The sequence below is a fragment of the Benincasa hispida genome, chromosome 12 (assembly GCF_009727055.1).
Source record: "Benincasa hispida cultivar B227 chromosome 12, ASM972705v1, whole genome shotgun sequence".
NCBI classification, from domain to species: domain Eukaryota; kingdom Viridiplantae; phylum Streptophyta; class Magnoliopsida; order Cucurbitales; family Cucurbitaceae; genus Benincasa; species Benincasa hispida.
Genome location: NC_052360.1, coordinates 3,960,876 through 3,981,985, shown reverse-complemented (window position 1 = coordinate 3,981,985; position 21,110 = coordinate 3,960,876). Strand labels below are relative to the sequence as shown.

At 34.8% G+C, this 21,110-nt stretch overlaps 1 protein-coding gene across 1 annotated transcript; it reads left to right on the top strand.

The window, feature by feature from the left end:
- The first annotated feature begins 1,758 nt into the window (after positions 1–1,758).
- On the top strand, positions 1,759–4,870 carry LOC120092898 (bidirectional sugar transporter SWEET4-like). The gene is made up of 5 exons (XM_039051145.1): positions 1,759–1,917; positions 2,014–2,050; positions 2,774–3,155; positions 3,589–3,708; positions 4,455–4,870. Exons 1-5 carry the CDS (start codon positions 1,875–1,877, stop codon positions 4,668–4,670), a joined length of 798 nt encoding a protein of 265 aa, XP_038907073.1. The 5' UTR covers positions 1,759–1,874; the 3' UTR covers positions 4,671–4,870.
- Positions 4,871–21,110: the final 16,240 nt, after the last annotated feature.

The window sequence follows — 21,110 nt, the reverse complement described above, 5'->3', positions numbered from 1 at the left end:
GAGAATAATATTTGGTCAACATTTTGAAGAATGAGATTTGGCATTTCACGTTGACTAATGAGAAAAAAAAATTCAAAAGAAAGAGATCAATAAAGGTCTTCTCAACGAGAAGAAGAAGAATGGGGAAAAAAAAAAAAAAAGAAAATGAAAATGAAAAAAATCTCAAGACAATAAACGGCTCTGACCATAGTAAAACAACTTCCCATCTTCGAACCAAGTTTTGGATAAGCTGGACTTAAATTCAGTGGGAATCTGCTGCATGCAGAACCGCCATCTGTGTTGCCCTTTTTAATTCTCTCTCTTTTCTCTATCTCCTCTCTACCGCTAAAAATTCAACCTATTTTTAAATTTGTGTCTATTTGATCAACATACCCCTCAAGATGAGTTCACCAATCTTGATTAGATCATAATTTCTTCTTATTGGACCGACATCACCCGATTGAGTTTTATGGGCTCTAATACCATGTTTGATAGTATGGGGTTTCATCTCAAAACCAATTGGCAATGAGAGGAGTAACCAATCTATCTTATAAAGAGTGTGAGTCCCCTTGGTTTTTCCAACGTGGGTTCTTAACAGATGCAACCATTCGTTTTCATTCACAAAGAGAAGAGAATATAAAAAAATATCTCTTTTTAGGAAAAAATGTCACGTGACAATTTTTTATTGTGCATGTGGGTGAATTTGATGGGATTATTCAAAAGAATTAAACTTTAAAAACATAAGCGTACCTGTATCCGTTACAAATCCGAAATAAATAAATGATCTTTCAAGTTTAGTTAGATCAGGGTTTCCTTTTATGTTTAATCTCTTTAGTTTTTCCTCCGTTTGTAGGAAGATGAAGAAATTATCTCTGATGGTGATGATTACATAATATCTGTATGACGTTGGGGCCATTAATTTTTCATAACGGATCAAAACAATAAAGTTATTGATCCGTTTGTGATAATTTAATTTTAATTCATCCTCTCATTAAATTTTAGAATTAGTAATACGATATCAATACTTATACGTTTTGTCCGTATCAAGTTGAAAGTTTAGAGTCTAATTAGTAAACATAAGATTTAATTTTATAGCTAATGTGTTAGACTTTTTAGATATAAAATTGAAAGGTACAAGAGAACTTAGTAGTCACATTTATAAAGCTCATATTCCTTTTAGATACACAAAATTGAAAATTCAGAGACTAAAATAATTTCAAGAGTTATTTTCCCATTCAAACACAAATAACAAACTAGGAGAAATATTGATCTTTTTGTTTTGACATATCACTAGACAATATGCATTTATAATATAAGCATTAAGTACTATTTGAGAAAAAATTTTAGTATTACGAGAGTATCTACTCCCTTTTATCGACACTATATTTATAAATAATTTTTAATTTACATAGACATTCACGTCAAAAAAGAAAAAGTTGACATAACATAAAATAAATAGAAAGAGCATTCATACTCGAGTCTTTTAGTACGCACATTTACTAGTTATCACATCAACATCATTTGTACCAAACATTCAAGGATTATTCATGAGGGTAAAAGTAAGTAAAAATTAAACTACACAAATTTTTTTTACACTATTGTAGTACTAGAAATTTTTTTTTGAGAAAATTTTGAAGATAGTGCCCACCTCCTCCCCTTATCCCTCTCTCTCCTTATTTATATGGGCCCCTTCTCTTTTATCCATGTGTTGGCTAAAATTTCTCTGCCCAGTACATGTCTTGCAAGTGACCAACCCTTCTTGCTTACAACTCATTCTACTCCTTCCCTTCTATATATAGAACAACCCTTCTCCGTTTTCAATCCCACACAACACTCTCTCTTTTCCCTAAACATTATCCAAATTCTCTTCTTTGCTTTCTTTCTTTGTTTTCACCATGGTTTCTGCAGATGCCATTCGCACAATTCTTGGAATCATTGGTGGGTTTCTCTTCTTGTTTTCTTCTTCATAAACACCCTCTTCTTCCCTTTCTCAATTCTTCTTTATAATTTCTTGTTTTGTGTTTGTTTTTACAGGAAATGTCATCTCTCTCTTCTTGTTCCTCTCCCCTGTGTAAGTATTTTCCTCCCATATTATGGTGTCAACCTCTCCATACCCACCGGAAACCGAGTCATCGGTTGTTGATTTTCGTTTTTATCTAAAATCGACTCCGACTGACCGATGAACACCTCCGCCCCATACTACCTACCCTCTCGAATTACTTTTTTGCGTTGAAGCCATAAATTTTCATAGTACCTTCTTCAAACTTATTTGGATTTATTTTTTAATTGTTTATGTATAAAAGGAGATATTTTTGAATTAAACAATGATTAATATAGACTGCATTTAGATATCATGCAGTCATTTTTGTTACCTAATGAAAAAAAATAATCTATCACATGATACATTTTTATTGAGCCAGTTGTATCTAACTGACACTTAAATATTTTTTTAAATTTTTATTACAAATGATATTATGTATTTTTTTTTAAGAAAAAAAGTGCGTGTTAAATTTTATTGAGAGGAAACGGTTGTTGAAGTTTATCTTGTTCACTTTTAATGCTATATATACGATAAGGTTAATATATCTTGCTTGCATGCCGCTTTATCACCGGCAAAAGCGAGAAAATTAAGGAGAAACAAAAAGTTTCAAACCAACCAATATAGACAAAATCAGCATTAAAATTTGAGAAAAAGTGCATTAAAATTAATATTCGCATTAAACACATTAAAATTTTGAAAACAATTCAAAGTTAACCCCGATAACGTTTTAACTATTGAGCTATGTTTATGCAGACCGACGTTTATTCAAATATGGAAGAAGGGATCAGTGGAGCAGTACTCGCCTGTACCATATTTGGCGACGCTGATAAACTGCATGGTGTGGACGTTGTACGGGCTACCAATGGTGCATCCGGGTAGCTTGCTTGTCGTGACGATCAATGGCACTGGGGTCGCCATCGAGCTCGTGTACATTATTTTGTTCTTGATTTATGCCGATGGGAAGAAGAAGCGGTTGAAAGTGTTGCTGATGATGCTGGTTGAGATCATCTTCGTGGCGCTCTTAGCCCTTTTGGTCCTCACCTTGGCTCATACCTATAGTCGTCGCTCCGCCATCGTTGGCACTGTTTGTATACTCTTTAACATCATGATGTATGCTTCACCCTTGACCATCATGGTTAGTATAATCTCTTTGGCCCTTTTGCTAATTTAAATTTGACTAAGATGAATATTAACTGAAATTGATGTGAAATACCAAAAGTATTTATATAGATTTAAATGAATATTTAGTGGGTCATTATAATGAATCTTCATAAATGAATATTGAATTGAATGTTTGAATAATGAACTTTTCTCTTTGTGAATGTTAGGAACTATTAATGATTGGATGATTCATGATATAAAATAATTAACCTTTCTTCTATATGAAATAACAAAAAAATTGCCAAAATACTTTTAAAAGTCAAAAGAAAAATACATGAATGCCGAATAATTTCTTTGTAGAGAGTTTAAATACCATATTTTTTAAAATAAAAGAGAGAATAAATGATTTATACACTTAATTTAAATTAATTATTGATTTAAAATGTGTGTTGAATTGTGTGGTGCAGAAACTGGTGATTAAGACAAAAAGCGTGGAATATATGCCGTTTTTTCTATCCTTTGCTTCATTAGCCAACGGCGTCGTTTGGACTGCTTACGCTTGCATCCGTTTCGACCCCTTCATCACAGTAAGGAAAAAGAAAAAGAAAAAAGGAAAAAAAATGTTAAAAATACTTTAAAGTTGCATGTATTTTTAATTTAGTTCCATTATTTTATTGTATATACGATTAATAACTTTTATTTATTAATATTTTCACTCTAAATTGTGAGGACATGCGCATGTCCTTAGTCTAAATTTAAAATTTATAGTAAAAATCAAGTACTAAATTTAAATTTTAATAAAATTATTGAGACTACAATTGAACTAACACAAAATTATATGGTCTAAAAGGGTATTTTAACCAAAAATAAAATCACATTTTTGTACTATAAATTTAAATTTTATTTAACTTTAATTCATCTATTTTAAATGTCTGTATTTAATTACTTTAAATAAATATTAATTTTAATTTTCATAATAAATTTTGGAAAGATATTCACTAAAGGAAAAATTATTTAAAAAATCATTTTTTTCTAAATTTTTTTAATAAAAATTGTTTAAAATAATATTTTAAGATCTATTTTGAGGGGTTGTAAAATAGTATTCTTATAGACTTGTTTTAAAAATTAAACATTTGAAAATTTAAAATATTCATTTTGAGGTTTTAATGGGAGGGTAGAGACTAAAATTGAATAAATCTGAATAAAGGGTCAAAATAATATTTTTGGGTGAAAAAAGAAATTATATTTTCTCTCCCATTTAAATCCGCCATGCTTTCTGCGAAAAAAAAAAAACTTACTGACCTCAAAAACTGCATTAATGGCGTATTCTCAGGTCCCCAACGGCCTCGGGACATTGTCGTCCCTCCTTCAGCTTCTTCTCTACGCCACCTTTTATAAATCTACTCAGCGCCAAATCGCTGAAAGAAAAGCCCAAATTCATCTCTCTGAAGTCGTCGTCAACGGCGGCTCTCTGCCGGACAAGACCACCGCTATCGGCGGAGCTGCAACCACCCCTGTTTCAGGCACGACGGCCACCAACAAGGCTTGATCGACATTCGGCCGACGGACGGCGGAACCCAATTCATAATTGGAAAAAAAAATGGAAAAAGAACTTTTTTGTTCATGATTTTGGGAATTACATGGTTTTTGAATAAACCTAATTGTTATTATTATTTACTTAAAACAAAAGGTATTAATGATAATAATAATAATTATGGTTTTGGTTGGGTCTCTTTTTTTCTTTTTTGGATCTTTTCTTTCCTTGACAAGAAAAGTAAGGAATTTGATTTACATTTTGGATGATCTGTCAATATTTATTTAGAATTTTGAAGTGCTTAAATTTGAAATGACTATCCCATATCATGTGTGAGACTAGAAATAAATAGTCTTATTTTAATATATAGAAAATGATTTCAAATTTTTCTAGTTAATAAAACAGTTATATATCGTTTAATCTAAATAGTTGCAATTATCCGTCTATAAAAGACAAAATAGAAATGGATAACAATTCAAATGCATGATATATGTAATATCTATAGTTTTGATCATCTCATACATGAAAAAATTACATCATTTTAACTCTGAATAGTTGTAATGAAAGATTAAATTATAAATTATAAATTATTAAAGAATATAAATATAAAATAGGAAGGTAAAGATTCTCGTGTATATGGAATTAGGGGTTGCTTGGGAAAATTGAAAATAATGCTAATATTTTATTGTGAAAATGTGGTTAAAACCTTTTCTGTTGGAGGGTAAAATGTCTTTAGAGAAGTCTTTGGGAATAGTTTGATTTGAAGTTAGCTACGTTTTAAAAAAATTATCTTTCACTTAAAAATAAAAAGTAACAAACATTTATGTTATGTGTAAAAAATTGGTTGGGATTGAATATATAATTCTTTAAATCGAATTTGGATTAAAAAAGATATTTTATTGTTTTTCCTCTTTTCATTCCAAAAAGAGAAAGTTCGAAACAAGTAGGATTTTTTTGGAGATTGGATGTAGAGAATCCAGCTACAGGAGAACCAGGAACGGAGAGATTTCTCCCCTTTTCCGCTCGCCTCTTTGGTCTTAAGAATGCTAGTTTTAAGAATGAGTGATTGCCCTTCTCCGACCCTTACTGCCAATCGAATCACTTTTTCGAGAAATACAAGACATCTAAGTCATACAAGTAAAGAAGGAAGAAAGAGATCTTTGCCCGTGCTGACTTGGATCTCGGGTGACGGAATAAAGAGGCCAGAAGCGACGAGCAGTCGCGGTTGAAGCTTGGCTGACGTCTTCTATGCGAAGCGAATTTTTTTTAACAGTGGAATCTACGAAAAAGTTCTATGTTGTTAAAATAAAAAAAATAAGAAGATTTTGAATCTCCAAATTTTTGTTGTAAGGTAATTGATTCTTTGATGGATTAAATTATATTGATCATATATATGAATAGATTAAACAATTTTTTATCTTTTAACAACCATAAAGGGCATTATCAAACTATATAAATATATTAAAAATAAATAAATAAAAAGTCAAATCGATTTAACCATCATACCTAATCTTTTAATGAGACAAAAGAAAACTCTCATTTAACCAACCGTAAAATAAAATTTAATTAAGTCGTGTTGCGTAAAATATGATGGAAAAGTTATTCTTCACACGTCAACTCATGAATAGCTCTTTAGATTCCTTATACATTAATGTTGTAACCATACAAATCTTTGTTGGGTCTGTACATACTATCACAATCTTGCCAACCTTGTTTCTCATCCATATAATTGACTTAGGTGTCTCTATCAAGTAAGATTTGTTAATAATCTCGATCTTATCAATTTTATAATTAATTTATGTTGCTGAATATAATTCAACTATCACACATGTACATACTTCATTAATTAATCTAAATCACGGATAAAAATATATATGATTTTAAGTTTCGATAAATTACAAAATTACATTTGCCCTCATGATAAATATAAAAGACACAAAAATAGATGAATCAAATAATATACCTTGTCTATTCTTGATCTATTGGATAAGATAACCCAACAAAATTATGATGTGACTATTGAAACCAAAGCTAATTAAGCTTTTGAGCTCACTAAAAAAACTGAGCTAAATCACGTTATTAATTAATTTAGACTCTATTCGATAACCATTTGATTTTTTGTTTTTAGTTTTTGGAAATTAAGCCTACAAACATCCACCTCTAGATTTCTTCTTTTGTTGTTTAATTTTCACCCATGTTTTAAAAAATCAAGACACTTTTTTTTTTTTAAAAGTAATTTGTTGGGTTATACTATCTTGTGTAGGTCAATTAATCAAGATCAATCCTGAGTTGGTGAAGGAATAACTAAGGAAAGCTTTGTTTCTTCGGATAAAGCTATTTATGTTTTTCTCTCTTATTCGATAGGCACCGTTAAATCTTCGATGAGTTTCTACTCGTTACTCAATGGATTTTTCCTCCTATCCTCGATGAGTTTATGTTCTTTCCTCGATGGAACTCGACGAGTGTTAATCTTTACTCGATCCTATTTAATGTGTTATCTTTACTCGGAACCGCTCAAAGAGAGAAATTTTGGCTCGATGCTACTCGTAAGAGAAATTCTTGACTCAATGCAAGTTGATACTCTAAAAATGTAGTGATTTGATTACACGATCGTGTTTTCTTGATTTGCAGAGGAATAGATGAAGATTGAAAAGAAGAAGATACGGAGAAGAAGAAGGAACACAATGAGTTACGTGGTCTGGCTAATAAGCTTACGTCCATGGGAAGATTCTCTTTCTTTCTCACTTAAAGATTGCTTATAGTGAAGGATCTCATATCGAGAATTCCATGAGCAGGCTTAGATCGCTCAGATTTCACAGTGACCGAAACAAAAATGACATACATTCCAAACATACAGTTATGCATATAAAACTCATTATCGGCATGCTCAGAATACAATAAAACACAAGGAAAAATGTTCATACCAAATGAAGACTGTCTTCGTATGTCAGAACCCTCAACAGCGAAAAACCTTCCACCGATCTACCGACACCCGACGAGTATGTGGACTACAACAGCACAATCCAAACCCACACGAACAATGTTGCGGGGATGACACCACCATAAAAGAAACCCGGGTATCCTCGGCGTCAAAAGCCCGAAGAGTGGGCTCTAGTGAGTTTGGTAGAAGAAGGAAGAGAAGACGTCGTGTAGACGATAAACAAGTGGGAGATGAACTCTGCTATCGTATAGCAGAAATGCTTATCGTATAAAAGTGCTACACGATCGTTTAGAAAAAATTGAACGATCGTTTAGGAAAGATGCATACGATCGTTTAAAGAACGCGCGAAGTAGACGATTGTTTAGACGAACGAGCTTCTATCGTATAGGCTCTCACGATCGTTTTCACGGATTCTTTTTGGGCACGGGCGATACGAATGCACGATTGAAAAAAAAATGAAAATAATTTTCATTGCTTTAACTCGCCTGTTACCATAATCTTCGCAACCCCACTTCCCACGTCCGAACGTGGATCAATCGGCTAATTATCAAATAATTAATCAATTAATTTAATTAATAAATATAATCATATTATATTTATATCTTATAGTTTTATATCATATATCTATAATAGTATTTTCTCTTCTTCTTGATATAAATCATATTTATATCTAATTTCCTCCAAAATAATATATCTCATACATTTAGCCAATTATATCATATATAATTAACCAGTCCAATTATATCATATATAATTGAACTTCCTCTTGTCAATTTGAACATTTCAAATTAACCCAAGCACTGGTTCTCGACTTTATCTAAGCTACCCAGGTGACCTAATGGACCTATGGCTCGAAGCTCCAACAGTACGTGAATAGCTGACTAAACTCTTTAGCCATGCGATCCACCATCCGTTAACTGTCAGTGATTCCACTAAAGATCAACAGTTGAACTCTTCTTACCACAGATATATTTCTATGTCCATCGAATATAACCAATCATGAATACGATGACCCTTCACAGATGCTCGTAAGTACAACTGGGCCAATTTATCGTTTTGCCCTTGTAATTACATTTCACTCCTGAAGTACCACTGATTCCTCTAATGAACAATACAACATAGTCCAACTATGTGTGAACACCTCTCGGGCCAAGAGAAGGTGTGTGGTGCCACATCGTTCAAGCCCCAGAATCAGCCCTTAAGGGAGCCATCTATCTACTTACCCCCTACCTCGGGGAAGGAATGAATTCCATCTTATGTAGCTGAGTTCTCAGCTCCCAAATCAGAAGAATCCCCAAAATGGTAAGTTTGAATCGCCGACTTGACATTCGCACTCATACAACTCATACAAATCAAAGGACCGACCTCAATGGTAAGAGTTCCCAACTCACTTAGGATTGAGGTCATGTTACCTATGGCATCCTAGTGAAGTGAAGTTTCTATCATGAACGGTGTTATATAACGATACATTAACACTTTGTGGTTAGGTCTTATACAAACTCTTTGTATAGGACGCCCCCGCTCGTATGTCTCCAACACGAATGATCTGTCACACCCCGCCCTATACTACCCTCTGAGCCTGAAAAGGATGTGAATGCAGCAGTTATCAACCCTTTTGTTGACACTTACTGTCTAATAACTCTTGTGGAAATAACTCTGATACCAATGAACAAATTCAACAACCAACTGATTAAGTAGGCCCATTTTATATTACAACAATGAAATGTTTATACAACTCCAAGACTTAGCGATAAAGTTTACAACATCAACTGTAAAATCTTTCGGAAGTGTAACTGTGGCTTGTGGCAGACCTTAATCTTAGCAGCACCCTGGAACTCCTCACCTTTTCGCTACCTGGGGGGAAAAGAAAAACATTTGGAAAGCATGAACTATAAAGCCCAGTGAGTGACCAGAAAACTAATTATTATCAAAAGAACTACCCCATACTTGGGTACTTTTGCTCAGATACCTTCTCAACTGTGTTCTTCAGTATCGAGCTACTCGGATACCTTCTCCACCGTCCTTCGGTATTGAGTTTCAAATAAAACTAATCATACAATGACTCTCTTTAATAAAACTTAGAAAACATGTCACACCCTCTCCCAGATTACCCTTTTAAAACTAGAAGGGGATATGACCGCGATAGTTACTAGCCCTACTGCCAGTACCCACCGCCTTAGCTCTCTAATCTAAATGCCAACTTGTTAAAAATTAATAATGTATGAATAAGATATGCCTCCTTAAGATTCTACAAATATTATATAACATATGCATGCAACCATGATATAACATCTAAGAGATGAAATGTTCACAGATGGCCTAAACAACTCTAATAGAGCCCTAGTCCCTCTCAAAACATGTGTACATAGATAAATCAATAACCTAAATTTTCTAAATAAGCTGAGTCTTTTAGTGGCAAGCAGCAGCAAGATCAACCCCGAGAAATCTGACCGCTACCTGAAAAGGGAAAACACAGAAACTTGGTGAGCTAAAAGCCTAGTGAGTAACTATAGAATCGTAAAGCAACAAGCATAACATTACTATAAACATGTAAATATATAAACAACTCTAATAGGTCAATCGTACAATGCGTCATAGGGAGCCATTCTGATACTAGAATGGTAGCTATTGTTGTAGGAAAATTCAATCAACTGTAGGTGCGTATCCCAACTTCCTTTGAATTGTAGTACACAAGCTCTTAACATATCTTCCAGTGTCTGTATAATTCTTTCCGACTGTCCATTTGTTTATGGATGAAAAACCGTACTGAAATGCAATTTAGTTCCCAAAGCCTTCTGTAAACTAGGATAAAATTTTGAGGTGAACCTCGAGTCCCAATTCGACACTATCGACACTAGGGCTCCATATTGACTGATTATCCTAAAATCTTAGCTAGACAGTCTAGTGAAAAAGTAACCTTTATTGGTATAAACTTGGCCGTCTTGGTGAGTCTATCAACTATTACCCAAATGCCATCAAATCCTGAAGGTGTCTTAGGCAATCCAAATAGAAAATCAATTGTCACATGCTCCCACTTCCACTCAAGCACTGGGAGTGGATTGAGTAATCCTACTGGTCTTCGTCTCTCAGGTTTACTTGTTGACAGATTATATATTGGTCCACATATTTTGCTATGTCCCTTTTCATCCCAGGCCACCAATAAGTTTTTTTCAAAGTTCTATACATCTTGGTGCTTCCTGGATGCATAGCATAGACGAAACTATGTACTTCCTCTAGAATGACTTGTTTAAGTTGTAGCTTGTTAGGCACATACATTCTCCCCTCTTTTTCTAGTATATTATCTGTTCTCAGTTGGAAATCAACTCTGATGCCCTTCCTTACATCATCAGCAATCTTCTGAAGATCAGGATCTTCCAACTGATCCTACTTGAGGTTTTCTACTAAGGTAGGCCTTACCTAGAAAGTAGCTATCAATCCTCCTGACGACTCCACTGATAGGGCGGTTCTAGAATTCCTGAACTCCTGTAATAGCATTCCTCTTATTGAACTAATAATGGCCTTGGGTCCCGAGGATTTCTTACTCAGTGCATCCGCTACAACATTAGCCTTAACAGGGTGGTACTCGATGGAACAGTCGTAATCTTTAATCAATTCAATCCATCTTCGTTGTCTTAGATTTAATTCCTTTTGATCAAAGATATATTTTAAGCTTTTGTGATCTGTAAATATCCTGCAGCACTCTCCAAATAGGTAATGTCTCCACAACTTCAGAGCCAAAACAACTGCTACCAACTCCAGATCATGCGTGGGATAAATGCCCTCGTGTTTCTTAAGTTGACGAGAGGCATATGCAATCACCTTCCCATCTTGCATCAACACACATCCCAATCCTTGTCGAGATGAGTCACAATAAATCTCAAATTCCTTACCTGGAATAGGCAAGGTAAGCACTGATGCTGATACTAGTTTCCGTTTCAGCTTCGGGAAACTATGTTCACACTTCAACGACCATTCAAACTTCTTGGTCAGGTTCGTCAATGGAAGAGCTATCTTAGATTCCTCCACAAACCTCTGATAATAACCTGCCAAACCTAGGAAACTGCATATTTATGAAACAATCATGGGTCATTCCCAATTAACTATTGCTTCCATCTTATGGGTATCTACACTAACGCCCTCTGCTGAAACAACATGCCCAAGAAATACTACCCGATCTAACCAAAAATCGCATATAATGAATTTAGCATACAACTGCCTATCTTGCAACATCTGCAATGCTATCCTCATGTGGTTAATATGATCCTCCCTACTACCAGAATACACTAGTATATCATCAATGAATACTATCACGAACTGGTCCCAAGTAGGGATGAAATATCTGTTTATGAGATCCATGAATACCACAGGGGCATTTGTCAATCCGAATGGCATAACTAAGAATTCATAATGTCCATATCTCGTTCTAAATGTGGTTTTAGGAATATCGGCTTCCCTCACTTTTAGTTGATGATAACCTGATCTCAGGTCTATCTTTGAAAACATCGTGGCTCCTCTTAGCTGATCAAACAAATCATCAATGCATGGTAACAGATATTTGTTCTTAGTCATTACCTTATTCAGCTGCCTATAGTCGATACATAATCTAAATGTACCATCCTTCTTCCTTACGAACAATATCAGAGCTCCCCATGGCGATACACTAGGTCGAATGTATCTCTTGTCAATTAACTCTTGCAACTGAAACTTTAATTCTTTTAACTCGATTGGGGCCATTCTATACGGTGCTTGTGATATAGGAGTTGTTCCTGGAATTATGTTAATGGTAAGCTCCACTTCTCTGTCAGGTGGTAATCCCGATAGCTCTTCAGGAAATACATCTTGAAATTCATTTACCACTGGGACATCTTCTAGGTTCAGCTTTTTCCCTTGAGCAACCATCACATGAGCCAGATAGGCTTTACATTGCTTGCTCAATAGCTTCCGAGCTTTCACTATTGATATCAAATTCCCCGCGACTGATCATTTGCTTACTGTCAGCATTGCATCCTAGCCATTTTGATTTTCTGAGCACCACCTCCTTCTTATAACAGTCTACTGAAGCATGATACTTACTTAGAAATACCATCCCAAGGATAACATCAAACTCCAACAATTCTAAAGGAAGTAAATCAATATAGAAGTTCTGACCATTGATCAACCTTACAATGATTATAACATCTATCTACTACTATCACATCTCCCAAAGGGGTAGAGATAAATAACTCTTCAAGCATAGGTTCAACCAATCTATCTATACTAGGTGCATACATGCTAGATATAAATGAATGTGTGGCACCAGAATCAAATAAAACATAAGCAGACTATCCACATAACATAACATTACCGATCGCAACATATGGAGACTCCGCTGCCTCCTGATGTGTCAAGGCATACACTCGCCCCTGCTATTAGGGTCGACCTACAACATTCTTCTGCTTGGCACCATTCGACCCTTCGCCCTGATTTTCAACACTCTTTGGTTGGTTAACTGTCTGGGAGGTCGGCTGTTGTGCTGTTGGAACGTCCTTGTTCATCTGGGGACAGTCCCTCTTGAAATGCCTTGTTTGTCCGCATTGGAAACATGCACCTCTGCCACTATAGCATGCCCCAAAATGCTTCTTGCCACAACTAGGGCATGTCGGTCTTCTGTCTGTGCTGGCTACCGACTCACCAGCTCGTGGCATCTCTGTTTGGCTAACTATATTGGCTGAGGGTCTTGTTTTCCTTTTCTTAGATCCCTGCCAATTGATTCCCCCGAAATGGCTTCCACTAGTCTGGGTTGCAACTGGAGATCGAAATCCCCGGTCTCTAGGCCCTACTAAACGGCCTCACTACCTCTTGGCAACTGCTCAACATCTGCCAAACTCTGCTTGACTCATATTGCTATTTCTACTAACTGGTTAAAATCTAGCCAATTAGCCATAAACGTCACTAGAGTTTTAATTTCTTTCCTCAAACCTTGTTCAAATTTCCTGCATCTATCTCTTTCCTCAACAATAATCGGCAGAGCATACTGTGATATCTCTATAAACTTCTGCTCATATTCTGCCACCGACATCGTTCCCTGCATTATCTGAGGAATTCATCCCTTTCTACATCCCAGAACGAGCTGGGATCTTCAAAGGCCTTTCTAAACTCAGGCCATAACATCGCATCTATGCTGGCTCGTCTGGCGTTTGCTCATTTCTATAGTAGAAAGGCGGCTAGCCCTACTTTCCTATCCTCTTGACAACCCATAACATTGAAACATTTTTCAACTACATCCAGCCATAACTCAACTTCAGTCGGATCTGCTGTACCTTCAAATGGCACAGCCCCTAGGGCTTTAAACCTCTCAATACCATATTTCTTCTCTGAGTCTCGTACTGAGCCTACACTGGCTGCTAACCTTTGCACCATCTTGTCAAACACTACATCTCCTAGCTGCGAGTCTGCCCTTACTTGGGGAGTACTAGACTCTCCCTCGGACATCGTTTCCTGACCCACTGGATCATTCACTTTCTTTTTCCTACCTGGTACGTTCTTTCTAACCTCCGGGCCTCTAATGGTAGGGTAAGTATTCCTGCCACCTGTCTGCTTACTCTGTCTGTCACTTTGCCTTGGCATTTTACCTAATACAATGTACACATGTTAGGGACTCACACTTAGGGACTTAGGCTTATGCATAAACTTCCCTCTCATTCCCAAAACCTGGCTCTGATACCAACTTGTCACACCCTCTCCCAGATTACCCTTTCAAAACTAGAAGGGAATATGACCGCAGTAGTTACTAGCTCTACTGCCAGTACTTACCGCCTTAGCCCTCTAATCTAAATTCCAACTTGTTAAATATTAATAATGTATGAATAAGATATGCCTCCTTAAGGTTCTACAAATATTATATAACACATGCATGCAACCATGATATAACATCTAAGAGATGAAACGTTCATAGATGGCCCAAACAACTCTAATAGAGCCCTAGTCCATCTCAAAACATGTGTACATAGACAGATCAATAACCTAAATTTTCTAAATAAGCCGAATCTTTTAGTGGCAAGTAGTAGCAAGATCAACCCCGAGGAATCTGACCGCTACTTGAAAAAGGAAAACACAGAAACTTGGTGAGCTAAAAGCCTAGTGAGTGACTATAGAATCGTAAAACAACAAGCATAGCATTACTATAAACATGTAAATATACAAACGAGTAAACCATTCTCAGACATCATTAAACATTATTATTCCCTAGTTGAGAACGAGCCTAAACGCTCTAGCCCCCAAATGTTTATTATCGGCCAAGAGACCCATACTTCGGTCTCTCATTCATAATTGCCTACGTGCACATGGCTATACTAAGTACCATCATATCTTAGGTACTTCTCCTCAGATACCTTCTCAAATTTTTCCTTCAACATCAAGCTACAAAGATACCTTCTCAAACGTCCTTTGGTTCAAATTGGCCAGATACATTCTCAAATATCCTTCGGTATCAAATTGGCCAGGTACATTCTTAAATGTCCTTCAGTACCAAATTGATTAAATACCTTCTCAAAATTCCTTCGGTATCAAATGTGTATTTTGTAACATCAAATTAAGTTCCATTGCCTAGTATTTACACAAGAACTGTTCCATTGCCACTCATTTACATAAGAACTCATTTTCTCATAACCTTCCTTTAGGAAGCATATATCAAAACCAAAAACATAGCTTTTGTAATGGTTACACGACATACCTTGGCCTGTGTTACACACATACAAGCCCGGAAACATGCATTAAGTTATTCTCCAACCTTTTGTTGCTTGAGGAAGTATAATTTCATCATTAATGTCACTATGCTTTACTTGATCATATATGCATGAGTATTGGAAACCTTAAGTTTACTTAGTCACTCACTGCTCGTCAGGCTCTTAATGGTTTATACGCTTCCCCTAGCTCTTCTTGGCCTGAAAAGATATAATTCCTGATTAAACTACTTAGAATTCCTAGTAAAATACCTCAAATAATTCATTTATTAAAGGAACTTCCATCAACACAGACAGTCTTTACTAGCGAGATCCCCCTGAGCGAGGTCAATGAGATCCTCTAGAGCGATTCCAACGAGATCCTCTAGAATGATACCAGCGAGATCCTCTAGAGCGAGATCAAGCTTTTCCTGTCAAATTTTCATCTTAGCGATACTCACTTTACCAGAGATACTCAGCCAAATTCCTAGCGAGATGTCCCCCTAGAGCGAGATCCTCCTTACAAAATCAGCAAGATTTTCTTTATAAGCAAGATCCTCATGCCCAAATCTCGCTATAATTCTCCACGATGAATTGCTTGCTTGGTCATCACAAGCAACTGTCTGCTTATGAACCAATTCCCTGTTATATCTTCAAAATTTCATAACTCATAATCTAAAGCTCTTTTCAAGAAATTTCCTTCTACAAACTTATTTAAAATTGAGTTAATTCCTTACCTCAAAATTTCAGCCTAGAATTCCTTATAGTTTGGCTTGGAACTTCCAATCTTCACCTCGGCCCTGCTTAAATCTGAAGTTCTGCATTCTCTTTATTTTCTTCACTCCTTGTTCTTCTCCTCCTGAAATCTTCCTTCGGTAAGAAAATTTCACAAGCTAGATTCTCTCAGTTTTCGAATAGCACTAAATTCACTAAAATTTTCATATCAACTGCCGAAACCAATCTTTTGAAGTTCTTCTTCCAAAACACTTCCCACCGCCTTCCAAGTGTTTTTACTTTAATAAAAAANCAAATCGCTCGTAAGTACAGTTGGGTCAATAACCTTATGCCCCTGTAGTTACATTTGTCTCCTTAAGTACCACTGATCCCTCTAATGAATATAAGTCATAGTCCTACTATGACTGAGTCTTCTCTTCCAAAGAGAAGCTGTGGCCACTATGTTCAAGCCTCGGAATCAGCCCTTAAGAGAGCAATCTCTCTACTTATCCCTGCTTCAGGAATTTAGTGAATTCCATATTGTGGATTGAGTTCCCAGCTCCCAGATCAGACAAGTCCCCAAAAAGGTAGGCATGTTGAGTTGGCAATCTGGCCACTCTCACCCATACTAATCAAAGGACCGCCCTCATAGGTAGGAGTTCACGAAACACTCAGGATTGAGGTCGTGTCACCTATGGTCATTTAGGTGAGATGCAAGTCTCTAGTATCAACGGTGTTATATATTGAGTCTAGTCATCTCGTGGTCCAGGTTTTACACAAACTCTTTATATAGGACACCCCCGCTCTACATCTCCACATGAATGGTCAGGATCTACCATATGTAGTAGTTTACAACACTTGCAAACCTCTACAAAGTGGGTCGTATCCATAGTGTCACTAGGATCAGGTATCCCACCTTAATCCATATACTACAGACCGATTTAGGTTATCACTTAAGGCATGATCCATTTGTATATCATATATACATGCTTAAGTTCACATAAGATAACCAATGAGCTTTGTTTAATAGATATGAGTAAATGCCAGAATTAAATAATACTTATTTTATTCATTGAACAATGTATATCTTTACAAAACAACGAGACTCCGGGAGAATTAGGACACTAATCCCAACAGGTACATGCATCCCAATGCTAAAATTCTTAAGTTTTCGTCAGGAGAGGCTACATGCCCCGATGCCAACATATATTAGCATTGGGAGAGATTACTTTTTTCTGACAATATATGGGCATGGTGTCAGGAAAAGTCTTAAAAATATTTAATAATAATGTTGTTTTTCCCGATTCCTTTAAATTTAGTACTGGGAGAGGTCTTCATTTTCAAATTATTTTTTTTTTATAATTTGATAAATATCAAACTTGTTTAAAGTTTACGAATGTAGTCAAATAAACTAAAATCTTCAACATTTAATTAATTTTCTTCCATAACATTACATATTATATTCAATATTACATAATTAAGACATAAACAACATCAAAATAATATTGTAGATTATCTTTAACATTACATATTATTTTCATCTTGAATATTATATAATATTCACAAAACATTAACACCAAAATAACATAACATATTATCTTCGTCTAGAGATGCATCTTAAAGCTAGTCCTTCGAGCAACCTACAAAATACAAATTTAAATAGTTTTGATGCTACCAAATAATTAACTACTTTATATAAGTATATGAGTTATGCTATAAATTTTAACTCAAACATAACTATACATTTATCTATATACTAATATTAAACTCAATGCATTTATTCATATATCAATCTCAAACTCAATATAAAACTTAAATTCATCTCAAACTTAAACATATTTATACATTTACTCCTATACCAACATTAAACTCAATATAAAACTCAATATTCAACCTAAGAAAATAAAAAATGCACTTAAGTAATCTCCACCACCCCTCCCTCAATTCAATTCAAACTGAAAGATATTTATGCATTTACCCCTATGTTAACTTTAAGCTAAATATGAAACTCAATGCTCAATCTAAGAAAATTCAAAATGCACTTTAAGCAATCTCATGTAAAACTTAAATTCAACTCAAATTTAAACATATTTATGCATTTACCCTATACCAACTTTAAACTCAATATAAAACTCAATACTCAATCTAAGAAAATTTAAAATGCACTTTAGGCAATTCCATCACCTCTCCCCCAATTCAACACAAACATAAACATATTGAACCTTGTCTCAATTCTAGTATAATGAACAAAATACTAAAGATTCATTCTTTATATACCTTCTGCTATAGAACTCTGAGGACATGCTTTGTTTCTTACGTATTGTTTTAATGTCCGTAAAATTCTTTCGATAAGATACATCCAACTATAACTAACCAGACCTACAACTTTTGTTTCATATGGCAAATGGACTACTAGATGCACTATTACATAAAAAAAAAAAAAAAAAAAAAAAAAGACTAGTGAAAATATCTTTTCTAACTTATAAAGTATGATTATAATGTCTCCTTGTAAGAGATCTAAATTACCTATGGATATTGTTTTCGCACATAGATCACAAAAAAAAAAAAAAAAAAAAAAAAACTCATAGCTCAACAATAGCAGTAAACACATCTTTTTCTAAATACACTCAAATACCAATTAAAAGAAGGCTCTGAAGCAAAACGTGAGAGTCGTGAGTTTTCAACCCCCATAGTTTTCCATCCTTTTCACTCACACGTCTTGATATATTTGACACAAATCCATCAGAAAATTTGACTGGTTTAAAAAACTTACAAAATGCAACCCTCTCACTAGTAGCCAATGTGTCGCAACATGTGACTGTACAACTCTATCCACTACCTTTTGTAGGTGTAGTTCTTTTAGCATATTTATAGATCTTCTAAATCCAACCGTGCATTTGTTTTATCCTTACTATTTCCATCCATATTTAACAATGTACCAACCAAATTATCACATATGTTCTTTTGATATGCATCACATCTAATTTATGTCTCAACAAAAGTTTCGACCAATACTAAAGTTGGAAAAATATACTTTTTTTTTATTTCAATGTAACCCTCGTTTTCGGCTCTTATCACGTTTCTCTGAATATCTACTAAGCACGGGCTTAACAAGTTCACCTATCGTAAGATATTTTCTCCATCCATGAAAATCGAAGGAGGTTTACATTCCACTTTTCTATCATATTGTTTGCTTCTATGCCAACTACGATTCTCTTGAAGATAATGTCGATGCCCCTATAAAACATCATTTTCCTTATAACCCTAATGATGGTGTATCCTCTTTAAAAATAAGGCATGTTTGGTAACCCTTGGTACTCCATCCAGATGGGTCACTGTATGCAGGAAAGTCATTAAGAGTCCACAACAAGCTTGCGTGTAGTTAAAAGTATTCGCTGCTAACACAATCATAAGTGCGCACACCATTATTCCATAATTTTTTTAACTCTTCAACCAATGATTGCAAGTAAATATCAATTTCTTTACTAGGAGATTTTGACCCGAGTATAAGTAGGGAGACAAAGAATTTTGTCTCTTTCATTCATTTCCAAGGAAGCAAATTGTAATGAATAAGCACCAAAGACCACATACTATATGAAGTACTCATATTTTCCAATGGATTAAAGCCATCTGAAGCTAGTCCTAAACGAACGTTTCGTGAGTTTAAAGCAAATTGAGGAAACTCATAATCAAAATGCTTCCACCCTTCCACATCAGTTGGATGTCGTAACACTCCATCTGTTTGATCACGTTTATCTTTATGTCATATCATTTCAAAAGCAAAATGTTTCGATGCAAAGAACTGCTTAATCTCGGTATCAAAGGAAAATGTTGTCAAATTTTATGTTGAACTTTTTTACCTTTTCCATCGTCCACTTTGTACCGAGACTTACCACATACTGGACACCGTTGCCAATCGAAATTTTTTTTTCCAATATAGGATGTAATCTTATTTACAAGCATGAATAAACTCATAACCTAGTCCTAAATCACGTAATTTTCTTTTAGCTTCATAAAATGAACTAGGTTTAGATGCTCCGATAGGAAATACTTCCTTTTTACAATTAAAGTAACAAATCGAATGACTTATTAGTCCAACTGTTAAGAACCTTAATATGCATTAATTTTAACAAAAACATCAATAAAGAAAATTTTGTACAACCAGGATTCAACATATTACATGCTTCATTTATTAAGTATTTAAATAAGCTTGAATTATTTTCTCTTTCTTGGACATTGGTAGGCATCTCATTCTCGTTATCTTCTTCGTTTATATCAGTAATTGGACACTGAAGATCATTTAAAATATTCAACATTTCATTTTCTTCATCCAAAATATTAAACTCTGTTATACTTAAATCATCATCACATGTCGGTTGAGATGTGTGACTCTCGTATCCCTTGAATAGGTCAATTGGGTCTCCATGACATACCCATTGATGATACGATGGAGATATTTCATTAATGAGTGAGTGTCACTCAACTCTATCTATTGGCTCCCACATTGTGTTTATACATTTTCTGCATGGACATCTTGTTTTTCTCGAGTTATTAATTTGAAGTTTTGTTATTTTAAGGAATCGGGCTACTCCTTCTGCATACTCGATTGATAACTTGTTCTTAAACTTAATATCCATTCTTAATAATATATCTCTTGGCCCAACACGAACGTAATATGTGATAAGTTAAAACCTGTATGATTTAGACAATAAGTTATTTTAGAACTTATAATTTCAATTACTAACTATTAGAGTTTTGTTATAAGAGTTATTTTCCTTAAACTCTTTGATGAAAAAGATTAGGTAGTTGAAGCGAAGGAAGGTGTGGAGACGAAAAAGTACTTAAAATCTATAGTTTTATTCATTAAGTTGAAGCTATTCTTTGAAAGAATTATTGAAAAATAAGAAGCATACTTGATTTAATTATTTTTAATCACCGCTCATTTTAGTAAGTATTCTCTTCCTTGAAATGGTTTAAAAGAGAAAATATTTCTTTAATGTATTATAGAAAAAGGAAGTGAACTTATTATTCAACAATTCCAAATATACATCTAATTCTCACCAACATAGAGAACAATCCGATTAACTCAACATACAAAAC